At 36.7% G+C, this 14,360-nt stretch overlaps 1 protein-coding gene across 7 annotated transcripts in view; it reads left to right on the top strand.

The window, feature by feature from the left end:
• LOC128092008 (suppressor of tumorigenicity 14 protein-like) overlaps window positions 1–14,360 on the top strand; it is a 24,985-nt gene continuing 10,625 nt past the window's right edge. For 6 of the 7 annotated variants that reach the window (XM_052705446.1, XM_052705459.1, XM_052705462.1 and 3 more), the window contains exons 1-14: window positions 1–108; window positions 461–629; window positions 1,276–1,400; window positions 2,293–2,360; window positions 3,411–3,592; window positions 3,689–3,727; window positions 4,515–4,734; window positions 6,602–6,741; window positions 7,435–7,532; window positions 8,229–8,341; window positions 9,163–9,296; window positions 11,002–11,109; window positions 13,010–13,129; window positions 13,753–13,936. In XM_052705446.1, the coding sequence (XP_052561406.1) occupies window positions 28–108; window positions 461–629; window positions 1,276–1,400; window positions 2,293–2,360; window positions 3,411–3,592; window positions 3,689–3,727; window positions 4,515–4,734; window positions 6,602–6,741; window positions 7,435–7,532; window positions 8,229–8,341; window positions 9,163–9,296; window positions 11,002–11,109; window positions 13,010–13,129; window positions 13,753–13,936 (1,781 nt within the window). In that variant the 5' untranslated portion in view covers window positions 1–27. The remainder of the gene's footprint in view (window positions 109–460; window positions 630–1,275; window positions 1,401–2,292; window positions 2,361–3,410; window positions 3,593–3,688; window positions 3,728–4,514; window positions 4,735–6,601; window positions 6,742–7,434; window positions 7,533–8,228; window positions 8,342–9,162; window positions 9,297–11,001; window positions 11,110–13,009; window positions 13,130–13,752; window positions 13,937–14,360) is intronic. The other variant, XM_052705469.1, reaches the window with a different exon arrangement.

Raw genomic sequence — 14,360 nt, forward strand, 5'->3', positions numbered from 1 at the left:
TTCTCAGAAGGCATTTCTCAAGGCATCATGACACAGGCTTTTCCCTCCAGACGGGTTTCTGTGTACAGCATACCAGCTCCATACCACCCTGAGCAGGCTGATGGGCAGGTAAGAGACAACAGTTGTGCTTTACAGCAGGAGCGCAGTAAGCATCTCTTTGGCACCTTCTGACACTTGCAGGCCTCTGTTGGTGTGTATTGATCTCTGCTCTTCATATGTAATTGCTTCTAATTAAAGTGACAGCAATTCTTTTCTCTTTTCCACCCTGACCTTTTATCATTTGAAATGCGAAAAAGTGAAATGCATGGGTTTTGTGTGTGACATAATATGAAACACATTGTCTTAATCTGTTACTTTGTATCTCTGATAAAAACTAAAAAAGCAAATATACTGAAAAATGATACAATGGCTCTCTTTGTGTTGTCATCCAACTGATGCCACCCTATGTGTCTTTCTCTAGGAAAATCTGTATATTCACTACTGCACATCCTACCAAAATGGCTTGCTTCAGAAGTACTATTTCTTCAAATGGATGAGACCATGTTTCTGGAGAAGATGGCTTCTAGGAATACTATCTCTAGTTTCTTTATCAGTTGCAGTAGTTGTGCTAGTCCTGCACTATTCGTTCTGTAAGTGTTATTCCCCAGCACAGTCTGGGTGGGACGGTGGTTTTGAACTGTGTGAATGGTTAATCCCAAAAGCTCTGTGCTAAGCACTTACAGTGTGTGCAGTCATTGAATTTCATTTCTCTTTAAAGTCTTTGCTAAACAACAAAATGCGCAAAACTCAGCAGCGTTGATAGTTGCACAAGAAGGCATGTATTTTATTCCTAATTTTTGTCTCTGCTTCTGAATACCGTCGTTATTTAACTGTTATCTTTCCCAATAGCTTTGATGAATTAACAGTCTGCCTTCCAGTCACTTTTCCAAAACAGAGTGAGTTCCTACTTTCTATATATTTTTTTTTACAGACCTCACCTTATAGCCATGAAAATCATCTCTCTTTAGGAGAGCCCTGCAAAAAGAAGGAAGTTTGACAATTAAAGCATTACTGGTAGAAATGCTTATCTGAGCCTATACCTCAGTCCTCTCCTTTCTGTTGGTGTAGCAGTGGGACTCACGTCTCGCACATGTGTGCAGGTTTCTCTTCAGAACTAATGCTTGCTAATGCTAAAGACAAATACATACTTATGCAATTGTCTTGTTCTGGAATCTTTTCTGTAATGTTATTAGATGTGCTGATTTTTTTTTAATGCTTTTTTTTTTTTTCCCTCAGCTCCTGCTTTCTCTTTAATATATATTGGTGGAAGTGTAGAAATTCCTAATCTGACTTACACAAATGATCTCAGTGATCCCAGCTCCCAGAAATTCCTTCTGCAAGCGGAAGCAATCCAAAATTATGTAAGTCCCCACATAGGTATAGCAGTAATTTAATAATATTTATTGCCGAATCAAATTAAGATTGTGGAGAAGACTCTGGTTTGAGTCAAAATTTATTTTTTCAAAAATAATGAATTTAAAGCATGTTTTTTGAAGGTGTGTGGCTTTAGGAATGCAGCTAGACAGCTGGGTCTTTCTCACCACAAAGACAGCATTTCTGAGGTCTTTTCAATCGTGGATAAATTATTGTTCTTGAAGGAGTTTGTTCTTCTGTTTTGCTTTTATATACTTGAAAATTCTTCCTTTCTATGTGTTTTCTCTTTGAGCTGCTTTTGTTTGTTTTTAATTATGGCTCACATTTAATGCATAGCCATTTTGATTTGTTCTGCTTTTCTTCCCTAAGCAGTGCTTGCTTTCTTGTACTGCTGATGTGTGTTCGTATTTTTGAAATCAGTAGTTTCTTTGCTACTTGCAATCAGAAGCTTTAAACACAAAGCAGTTCTCTGTTAGCTGGTATTTCCCAAAAGGGCTAATTGAGTGTCTCTGAGTGCACAGCCAATACATTTTGCTTGCATCCAGATTGTATGACAGAAATTTGCCACAAATTTTAGGTAACTAAAATATGTGAAGCCTTATAGCAAAATATAAGCAGGTTTGGTAAAAGCTTATATTTATGGTTGATTATCAAGAGCTTTTTCAATGTTCTTATAAACGTGATCACTTTAAATGGGAAGGTATACATCTTTATGATCCCTGTTAGAGACATTTGTTGAAATTGTTTGATAGTGTCTGTCATGCGTAGGGGGTTTCGGAAGGGAAGAAATAGGATAAATACTTCCCAATGTAAGACACATTATTGATGCTAAAATATAACACTTCAGAGTTACTTTTACAATTTTTTTTTACCTGTCAGCTTGCAGAATCCTATGAGTGTTCCACCTTGGGAAAGTATTATTTGAAGTCCATAGTGGCTGCTTTCAGGTAGGTACTTTTCCAGTATGTGGTTCAAGTATGAGATCTTTAATTGTGTTAGTCTTGTCTTTTTGGCAGATTTTACATTTGTTACTTTGGGATAATATGCTATGATACTGGGATAACACGCTTGATAACAGGAAATGGAAGACAAGATAAAAATGTGAACTAAGCACTAAGATAATAGCGTGATCTCAGATTAGTGAGAGAAATGAAACCTGATTAATGGTGCCTTTGCTCTGTAATCTGTTCATCCACTTCTGTTTACTGGCATCATAGCCCAGCATGTTTTGTTTTGTTTTTTTTTATGTGTAGTTTATTTTGGTTTTCTCTATTTAAATGAAGCTCTTTTTAACCTTCCAAAAACAAAATTTAAAAGCATAATGTTGGGCAAGGCACTCTATTTAAGCTCCTGCCAAGAAATGTAAACACTTTGAGCAGATGGCTGTTACTGTCCCAGGTTTCTGAAAACTGGAAGGTCAGTCCATCAGCAGTTTCAAAAAGACAATTGTGATGGACTGTCTCTTTGAATCACTGAAAAAATACTTTATATGTGTATCTGTACATATCATTTATATCAAGAATAGTGTGAAATGTTGTATCAAAGCACAAGCACAAAATTATACTGTTGTATGGTATGAAGCGTCAGTTAAAATATATCAAGGAAAATGTGCCTGGAACTGGAATACGATCTTTAAAGCATATAGTGTATACAGCAGTTATGAAAACGTCTAATTCCATAGAATTACTTGCAGGATTTTCTTTGAGGAGTAGATTTTTGTCTGAGTGTTAATGTTTAAACAGCTTTTCCTTGATTTTTCGATTTTTCTTGTGTGTGTGTGTGTGTGTGTGTGTGTGTGTGTGTGTGTGTGTAGACATTTATATATAGATCAGTTTTTGAATGAGAGAGTTGTTGAATGCCACCATGTTCAGCTGTAATTCTTTGCATGGCTGTTCAACTGACCAGCAAACCAGTGCAAGCCAGAAATGCAATGGAAATCATGTTCAAAATATTACCTAGAGTGTATTTATAACACTGATGCTTTTTCCCATACACAGTGAAGGAGAGTATGGACTTCGAGCTTACTACTGGAATACATTCTGGGCACCACAAGATATTACTGGCTCTCTTAAAAAGTTAATCCCATTGGAACAAAAACAAATGAGTAGTAAACAAATACCTCACATATTCAGTACTTCTGGGGAAGGAGATTTTGATCTTGTTACAATGGAGCTTTTTGGTAACAATGTACCTGTCATTTAATATCTATTCTGTCTGTTTTTCTTTCTCTGGTTTTCATCTTTGGTTTGTGTAATTGATAGTTACTAAATTTCAGTTTCAGATTCTACAGAATACGATGTGATGCTAAAATCAGGTAATTATTCTTCAATCCCATATTACTCATGTTACTTTTGGGGAGAGAAAAAAAAAAAAAGAAACAACAGGAAAAAAACAAACAACCCTGTAATAGGAAAATGGCAGTTTCTCAGTTATCCTTGTATTTGTGGGGCTTATGAATCAAAGCAAACTAGAGATCTTCCCTGGCTTGAAAATAACTTATTGGTTTTATGTTCTGAGTAGCGTGGCTGAAATTGAGAACTTGAGAACTCTGCACTAAACTGAATTGAACTGTGCAACCTTGGCATCTTTAAAAAAAAAATAATAATAATAAAAAAAAACAACCTGCTGCATATAGCTAAACACAGTTTTGTTTTCCTTGTGGCTAGTTTATTTGTAGTTAGTGATCATTCAAATACAGCAGAACTTTAGTTGACTCTTCCCAGTTTTTCGATACCATGCATGTCTCAAGTTCGGCTTCCTGCGCTTAGTGTTCTCATTGCATGAAGGTCGGTCAAGAAATGGCAAAGGGGGAGGTGGGTTTCTGGCAGAGATTGTAGCTGTTGCAGACAAGTCCCCTCCTGCTTGCTGAGTGTGCAGTGAGCCAGTGGTGATGGTGAAGCTCTGTGCTTTGTTGTCCAGAGCAGGAGGAGGTGATGCAGCCTCGAAGGGGAAGGGGTAGATTTGTGACAATAAGTCAGGAGGAGATTAAAATAATCAAGAAACACAGGTAGGTGTTTATTGCCACCACTTCTGAATTTTTCACCAAATATTTGTTTTTCAACTTCAGTTTTTCAGCCACTAATCTAGATTCTTTTATATAGCAGTATCCTTTGACCTGTATGCAAAGCCAGGTAACAACAGAACTCTAACTCTGCTGAATCCCAAGAAGTCTTTTTATCAATGGAGGTTGCGAGTTCCTCCTAACTGCGTGGTGAGACTGGTAGTTACCTCTTTGCATGTTGTTGCTTCAGAGAGCTGTGCAACTCACCGTTTGTCTGCATACGATTTCCTTCTTCCTCTGCAGAACAAGATCATTACAAGGTATGTTAGTATGGGGCAAAGAGGTTCTTGAGTTGTAGAGAAGCTCTCCAAAACTGCTGAGTATGAAATTGATCTCAATTAGGCTTCTAAAATATAAGAGATTCCAAATACAATTTCATTAAAAATCTTCTATAAGGTATATGATAAAAAAGGTCTTTCATATTATCCACCTTATAATCATTTATAAATTTCAGTGGGTTTAATTTTAGACTATGAATCATTTTTTTTACTATGTGGGAGTTCATAAAATTGTTGACACGAATATACAGTGTTGTATTTTGATTGTAGAAAATGACTATTTTATAGTAGTTCATTCACAGTCAGACCTCTGTTCATAAGAGGCTTATGTCTATGGAAGGCTTCATCCCCAGTTGCTTTGAAATCCACTTGCATAAATGAGATCAAACGTTACTGTAATTTTCAGCAGCCACACTAATCCTAATCTTCCAGAGTCAAATTTTACGTGTGGACGTGTTGTCTACCATGAACAAAATAGTCTAACAAATTTTAGAATGGTTTCAATGACAAAAAATAACAGACCTACTAGGTAGAGAGGTAGACGTTAGATGAGCATGCAGATTCAGTTAGCACTGTCTGAAATGTATTTATTTAGTTGTGCTTTCAGTTTCTTGAAATCAGGAGATAGTTCTTTTCAGCTCTTTTGACAGACTTTTGTCTCTGTTCTTAAGCAACAAGACAATAGTCCTCATCACTGTTGGTAGACTGTCAGAAGGCCAGGTTTATATAGACTAATTCCTTCTGTAATTAATTAAACTTTTATTGTCTCCAAATCAACAGCACTGCACGTAGGTAGCATAGCGTGGAGATTCCCATGCCTGATGCTGGGCTACGTACTCTCTACTGCTGACTATGGGTTATTTCCTGAACTATTTCTCTGTTGTGCAGTGGCTCAGTTTATTATGATCCAGAAATGGATAGTCAACCATGTGCATGAAAGCATAGGAAGCTAGCAAAATCCACAAGTATATGACGCAACATGTTTAGAAAACACTGATGCAGTAAGTCATAAGTAAAATATCAAGAATATGTATGTGTATTGATATCTATCAAAGAATTTGATTTGAACAGCAGAGAAAAGAATGCTGCAACTAAAATGGCATTGAATGCTCTTACAATATCTACAAACAAACCAATTTTCTTGATTACTTCTATTGCCAAAGTAGCAAATGTGCCTTTTTTCTTATGCCTGATAGTTTTCTACTTGAAATTTTTCACACACATAGAATTGTAAATTAATGAAAAGAAATACTGAATACACTGTAGATTTAAAAAATACAATAAATAGTTAATTAAGAGATGCATGAAATAGCAACTCATGTTACAAGGAACATTAAGTACTCAGGCTTCAGGATATAAATGAACTCATAATTATTTCAAATTAAAGAATAGAAAGAACCGCCACAGATGGAGCTCTATGTCTCTTGGGATGTGAAATCAAACTGAATGCTAAAAGGCTCATTATCTGTTGCATAGATGCTATGCGACACTGCTGAGCTGAGTACTTTCTGGCTTTTTCATAACTGCCCATTGCTTCTCAGTACTACAACTGTTATTGAAATAGCCTAATCTGGCACTGCCTTTCTGATATTTCTACAGGTCTGGAAAGTCCAGCACACCTGTTAGAATGATCATCACAGATATTCTTGCCTAAGTTGTTCAGCAATGATGCAGGGACTTTGCATCTCACGTAGTGTCAGTGAGGTGGAACAGTTAAGGAAAAATAGTAGTTGGGGAAGTACTCCTGAAACAGCTGTTTTGAATCAGTGTCATTTCTGCCCAGTTACTCAAAAAAGGTGATTGGAATGTCAGAAGTTTTTTTTTCTTTGCAATCTTTTTAATATTTCAGGTGGTGCGGCTCTGGAGCCTGGACTCCTCCAGTTATACGTTTAACTTCTTCTAGTAATGTCATGTTACTTACCATCTCACTGGACCGCAGAGAAGAAAGGAATATACTAAAAGCTCACTTTCAAGCAATCCCTAAAATCAGTAAGTGACTAACATAAACAAATATGTGACGTAAGCTGCCAGGGCATGCTGCTGCCTTGAGTTCAACTTTCCATCACCCAGAACCCCATGTCCCTTTCCAAGATTATGCTATTTTCAAATCTGTGTTAGTTTATTATTATTATTCACTGCATACTTAAAGAAAGGCAATAATTATAGGAGATGGGCATCTAAGAGAGAAACTAAAAACCTCATAGATGCAGTTCAAAAGTGATGTGTTTTCAGCCTCAGAACCAATACATTCAAAATTTTGGTTTACATGAAATTAGTCAGCGGTATCATTTCAGAGGACTGAATGCTTTCTAACTGCTGAAAATGTTCACAGGAAGGCCAGAGGTAAATTATAAGTAATAGGATTATTTCCTGCTGTCTGCATTTAATTGTTTTTTCCATTTCATGTCTAAGAACATTTTTAAATTAAAAAACAAACAAACTTCCATCAGAGGTATTCCATATTTAGTTTCAACTGAAATGTGATTTTTTTTTTTTAATTTATTTTTTTAAAGAGAAATTAAGGGTGATTCTCTGTTAATCCAGGCTAAAACTGAGTTTAATCAGTTCACAACCCATTATTCTAACTCTGCGCATAGAGAAGTATCCCAGCAGGAGAAGTAGGCTCTCCACTTTAACCTGGCTGAGATAACTGTGTTTCTTCCTGTTATAATTCTCCTCCAGTGTGTGGTGGTCATTATATTTCCTGGAATGGAAGTCTGAGTTCCCCTTACTACCCAAGTTACTACCCACCAAATATTGACTGCAGCTGGATCATCCAAGTAAGTTCTGGGAAGTATTCTGAGTTGTGGTGCTTTGCTTTATGTGATATAGACATAAAACTGGGAGTAATGTCTTTTGATGTTGGTGAAATGAAGGGAAAACATAATAAGACCACTGCACCTGACTTCTCAGGCACCTTGTTTTCTTCTTCTTATGTACAAGTACCAGCTGTGGAAGAGAAGGATTTCCAAAAGATTGAGTGTTTGCACATGACTGAAATAAAGTGGTGGACAAGATGACAATTCCTAGCAGCTGGAGTAAACTATTCATAGTCCCCGGCTTTATTTCTATATCAGAAAGAAAAAGAAGTTCATGTAACTCATGTCTCAAACAGTACACATTACAGTACTTCCTTGAGCTCTGCATCAGAACCTTCTTAAATTTTTTATTTGACCTTCCACGAATATGTGGTGGTGCAAACATATTGTGAGCATCAGATATAGTGTTTCCTGCTTGCTGCAGAAAAGCTTACATTTCTTATCTAGCACAGTCTGGCCAAAGGTGGGGCTGAAAATGTTTCTATACATGTTCATGGTAGAAAAATTTTGTTTATTCAAAGGTCCTGCTGTGAATCATTAAAAAAAAAAAAAATCATGTTTTCAATCTGTTTATAAGTAAAGCATGACTTATATACTATCTCAGCAGCAGACTTTTTTATTTTGTGGTTGTGTTTACTTATTTTTTTTTTTTTTTAGGCACCCTCACCTGCCTACAAGCTCTCACTAAAAATCCTTGCAATACAAATTCAAGAGAAGTCTCCAGGGTCCAGTAAATGTGATAAAGACTGGTTAGAAATTGATGGAGTTAGGTAAGTCAATACACTATTTTCTGACATGCTGTTTTGCACTTGATTGTTCTACACATACTGAAGAGAAAGGTCTCACCAGACTTGTTTCCACTGAATTTCAGCAGAATAGTACTTACTCCTGCTCTAGTACTAAACATTTGTCATTATTATTATTGTTAATTTAAGCATACTACTTCTTCTACAGTGATAAATATTTACTTTATTGTTTCTCTTGAGAGCAATGATGAAAACTGCAGGATTTTATGCAGCTGCAGTGGATCTGAGTATTCCTGGCTGTGATCTCAACACGGTGTTAAGCTTGCGTAATTTGAAATTTCACTTCCTATGCCAGTTACTCTTTAATGGTTGTAACTGTTTTCAGCAAATAATGCAAATAAAAATGTTTCTTCAGGAAAAAAAAGTATTCAAAGTGATCTTTATCTTGGAAATGAATTGCACTGATATGGTAATAGATGTTGGTTTTGGTTGAATGAATTTCCTTACTAGATAGGTAGCCTTTTGAGTTTGCAGATTCAAATGGGGAATCTAAAGTCAAGCATGCTGAGAAGTGGTTGGTATTTATAAAGCAGACTCTGACAATGATTATCTTGCTTTCCCAGAAAAGTTGTGGATATGGTGGGGTGAAATGGAAGGTATTTGTTAATATGCTTTCTAATACTTCTGTTGGGCTGAAAAACACTTTAAAAAAAAAAAAAAGCTTGTCTTTTATTGCATTGCTTTAAAGCTTTTTGGCATTTGTACCCTTTAATAATAGGAAAAGCAGCTAGGTGGTAATGCTTAGTTTGGTTGGAAATGGACTCCTTTGAATTTTGTCTTGCCAGATACTGTAAAGATATTTCAGAAAATGGCAGAAGCAGAGAATATGGCTATTCTGTTGCTATCAACTTCCATTCCGATGAACTAGTCACCCATAGAGGATTTTATATTGAATATAGAGCCTTCAGTAACACAGACAGTAAGTGAATACACATGCACTTTAAAAGGAGCTTACAGAAACCATTTTTGACAGACAGCATATTTACAAATCAACTTGCCTTTTTTGCTTATTTTTGAGAGTAATATTTAAAATGCTATTGTGTGTTATGTTAACATTAACTGAACAAATATATCTGAGATATTAGGGGAATGTTGCTTTTAGAAGCTTTTACTTATTTCCAGAAATATTCTTTTTGTTTCTGAACAGGCTAACTTCCTTTTGCTAATGAAATTCTAGGGAGTAGAAGTTCTCCATGACTTCAAAAGATCACACTGTGAAACTTCAGATCCTCAGCTTGCTTGACTGAGTGCAGTTCTTTTAATTGGTGACTTAAAAGTATTTGTGTATGAGAGATTCTTTTCTTACAGAGGAATTCCTGCTTTGAGCTACTAGTACTGGCTGAGTAGTGTCTTTTCCTCCTATCAAGGCAATAAAGAGAAGAAAATAACTCCAAATTGGAACTGACTACATAAATGTGGGACAAATTAGTTTGGCCCTTCAACCTTGTTTAACTGTTAATTTACCTCCAGTGCTAGAGGAGCAAAACTAAAGTTGACCTGATCTGAGGAAGAATGAAGTGCTTACAGCCCAAAACGCCAACAGTATCCTGGGCTGTATCAAAAGAGAAAGGTAGCCAGCAGAGAGAGGGAGGGGATTGCTCCCTTCTACTCTGCCCTTCTGAGACCCATCTGGAATATTACACAAGAAAGATGTACAGCTTTTGAAACAGGTCCAGAGGAGAGCCACAAAGATGATCAGAGGTTAGAAGTGGCCTCGCTTATGAAGAAAGGTTGAGGGAGCTGAGTTTGTTCAGTCTGTAGAAGAAAAGGCTTCAGGATGACCTAATTGCAGTACCTAAAGGGATTTTATAAGCAGCAATTAGACCAACTTTTTACATGGCAGTGATAGGACAAGGAGAAGTGGTTTTAAATTAAAAAGTGTGACTTAAATGTTAGGAGAAATTTTTCACTCAGTGGTGAGGCTGTGGCACAGGCTGCTTAGAGAAGCTGTGGATGTTCCATCCATGGAGGGGATCAAGGCCAGGTTGGATGGAGCCCTGGGCAGCCTAATCTGGTGGAATGTAACCCTGCCTATGGCAGGGTGGTGGGACTGGATAATCTATAGGTCGGTCCCTTCCAACCCAACCCGCTATATGATGCTATGATTTTTCTAGCTTGTCCTCGACAGTTTGGATGCACAGATATGGCATAAATTCCTTAAGTAGTCTGTCTGACTAGTGGAAAGGCTTTTCAGATGATAGTGATTAATTAATAGGGGTAGGGCAATTATTTGTGTGCACCTGTAATCAGATTATCTTAGGGAGTTTAGAGATTAACTGATAAAAATTGTAAGATATCTATCTTTAAGCTTGCATAAAGTATATGAGTGATGATTGAAAAGTCTGGAGAAGAGTCTGTGGGAAGGCCTTGGCTGGAGTGTGACAGTGCATGTAAAAGAAGATGGGAAACAATAAAGAGATACTGGAAAGAGCAACCAGAAGGTAATCCAGGTTCAGGGAGCAGAGTATAAATTAATGCAGTGAATCTTTTCCTTACTAGAAGCTAACAAGAAGATAGTCTGATAGAAATGGCAACTAACATCAAGGTGACCTGTAGCAAGTGAAGATAACACATGGCCACTAACTAGATATTTGGATAAGCATTTACAGACCTTTCTGCTTCAGGTTGTGCTCCAGAGCAGTTGAACTGTGATGATGGAAAATGTAAGCATCAGTCTAAGACCTGTGAAGGTGATGATAGCTGCAGGGAGGACAGCAGTGAAAACAACTGTTGTAAGTATATATTTTTTTTACCGTTTTCCAAGAGATGGTGGAAGGCAGAAGCGGAGATGCGCTCAATTTAATTTTTAGTGGAAAACTTTCTCATTCAATTTGTGAATCTTCCAGTAGACATGCAGATTAGAAATACAGTTGAATGTTCTACATGTAAGAATCCAAACCAAGGTGTTGTTTTTTTCTCTTCAAGAAGTACTTTTGTAGTCAATGTCCATTAACTTCCTCAAAATGGCTTTAAGCAGCCATTTCTATTTGTACTGGTAGGCACACAATATCCCCCCTCACACACACACAAAAAAACCCCAGACTTGTTAGAGGGTTGTTTCTTCCATTTTTTTCTGTGAGTTCAACTTGTTTGATTAAGCATACAGTATACATTTACATGAAGTCTTTAGATTTGCCTATCCATAGAGAGAGGGTTGGTGAAGAGGAAAGAAGGTTAATGTCATCTCCAAATGCCTATTAGTAATCCAATTAAGTACACAAAATCAAGATGCTACTTCCTGAACTTAACAAATGAGTGCATCTTTAACTACTTTCTGCCACAACTTAGCAGCTAAGTATTCCCTGCTCTGTTTTGCAGCAGGAATGATTCATGCTGCTGTCACAACTGGTTGTCACTGCTTAAGATAAACAATATGCTCAGTCTCCCAATAAGGACCTGCTGTATTTTAACCTTTCTTCTCTTACTGATTCCTGTGCAAGTCCAACATAAGGCATAACCACAAGGATTTACCGGGATTAAAAATGAACCTTAAGAGATGTCCTCAGGCCTACAATCTCAGTGACTAAAAGTAATGACAGTACCATTATATGAGAAATCTGCTTAATACAATCTAATTTGCAAAAGAACTTTGAATTCAATTCCCTTCTGATGTGGACCTATTTTGGTAGTCATCCTGCTTCGCATCACCTATATAAAGTGAATAGAAATGCTTCTGAATTATTTACTGAATTTAGTATTCCTATGTGCTCTTTCTCAGCACCAAGTACAAATTTTGTAGTAGTAAAAACATAACATGCATAGTGTAACTAGTTTATGGGAGAGTCTAGAGCTGAAATTAATAAAGTCAAGGATAACAGTGATTTTATTTGGAAGATCTGTGTCTTGCTGTGCGTTTCTGTTAAAATAGCAAATTCTCCTCAAATGCTGCCTGATCAGTACCAAATAATGTAAGGGACAGAAACATTACAGTTCTGGGTCTTTTGTCCTTTTAGTATGTACATGTCTTTACAACACCATTATGGACAGTGCTGGTACTGCTAATGTCTCCTTGCATTTTGCCACTATAATGTTTGCCTTGCTTTTAATCTTAGGTCCTTGATGTAGCCAGCAGAATGTCCTTGCTCGCTGGAAAAATCCTTACTGCTATTTCAAGATCACTGTAAACAACTGATAATTATAGTGTCATAGAACTATAGAATCATAGAATGGATTGGGTTGGAAGGGACTTCAAGTATTATCAAGCTCCAATCCCTCCACCACAGGCATGATAGCAGTGGATAGATCAGAATTTCTATATAGCAAACTATGATAGTTATTAACAAAAAATGTATTGGAGATTGCTGAACTTAAAAACAAAAAGATGATTTCTGAGTCATATCTGCTCTGTAAATGTGTGATTTGTAATGAGAATAGTTCTATTGTTGGTAAAACAATAGATCTGACAAGCCTAGTTTACTCACTTTAGAGTTAAAATCAGAAAGAGTGCAGCTGAAGGCTGTGGTGTCTTTCTTCAGGGATGACTGAGATTTAAATAAGTGTGATTATTAATCCTTTTCCACAGTGAACTGTTTACACTAGCACAGACTATGACTTCAGACAGATTGGAATGTGTGGCTTAGAACAACACTTGAAACAGAAGAGTACGTGACACTGTCTTCTCTCTCATTTCAGCCTACAAAAGTTGCTTCCCTTATACTTACAAATGTCTTAATGGAAAATGCTTGCTGAAACCAAATCCTGAGTGTGATGGGAAAAGAGACTGCACAGATGGATCAGATGAAATGAACTGTGGTGTGGTAACAGTTATTTGAAAATTAGCTAAAGACATCACAAACGGAGTTAGGAATTGGTGCCATTGTCAAGTATTACTATATTAAAAGTTGATAACATCAGATGTGAGTTTTAAAAAAATTCCTGGTAACTTTTGCATAAAAATGAACATCTTAAATGGTTATACTCATTTTAAACTTACTGATCTATTGTCTGTGATTATTTATTTCAAGCAATGAGTGTTTCCAGGTTGTTAAACTGGTAGATCTTGTTGCTTGTTCTGTCTGAATTAAATTCAAAGACTCATGGAGCAGTGTATATAAGTAGGGAAACAATAAGATCTTATTCCAGTAAACTGTTGAAAACAGCCCTGTTTAGGATTGTGTTTAAATGGTTTTTTGGGTTACTAGCCTCTTAGGGAATCTGTAAGGGAGGATAAGCAATGTGTGGTTTATTCCTTACCCACCCATTGAGTGAAAATGGGCAAGTACCTGTATCATTTTTTCCAATTGTAAGAAAATACTTCTTCCCCCTCCCCACCGATGGCCTTGTGGTCTGTAAGTAAACGTTAGTTTGTGTTAAGCATAACCAAGTAAAATGACCTTGTGTTTTCTTTTACTACTTTTTTCTTTTATTTCTATTAGCTTGTGGAAGACACCAGTTTAAGAAAAACAGGATTGTTGGAGGTGAAGATGCACAATCTGGAAAATGGCCTTGGCAAGCAAGTTTACAAATAGAAGCACATGGCCATGTCTGTGGTGCATCTGTTATTTCCAAGAGGTGGCTTGTATCTGCTGCCCATTGCTTTCTGGATTCTGATTCCATAAGGTATGGAAAGATTATGCTGTCATAGACTTCCTCAATTTGAAGTTTGACAATTTTGCAGTACTGCTTTCAAAAGTCTGTAGTACGTACTTTATGTTTCGATAAATTGAATCAGGTATGACTGTGACGTTATAAGTACATGAACCCTCAGTTTGGAAGTCCCAAATATTTGAACCTATTTTTCTGCCTCTATCTCCAGGGAATCCTGTTTGATAAAACACACTGCTTTATTTTTTATTTAAAACAAATTCTTTTTTTCTTTTTTTTCCCCTCCAATGGTAATAGCCCTTTTCTCCCAAGAAAATGGTTACTTAAGGAAGGTGTCAAACTCACCTGAGTTCAGTTTAGCTAGTGTAAATTGAAAAGACATGCTTTCGATGTGTGACAAGGCAGAGAGTTTAGTAACGCACTTTGTGACTTCCAGAGC

The sequence above is a fragment of the Tympanuchus pallidicinctus genome, unplaced genomic scaffold, assembly GCF_026119805.1.
Source record: "Tympanuchus pallidicinctus isolate F22 unplaced genomic scaffold, pur_lepc_1.0 scaffold10, whole genome shotgun sequence".
Taxonomy (NCBI): domain Eukaryota; kingdom Metazoa; phylum Chordata; class Aves; order Galliformes; family Phasianidae; genus Tympanuchus; species Tympanuchus pallidicinctus.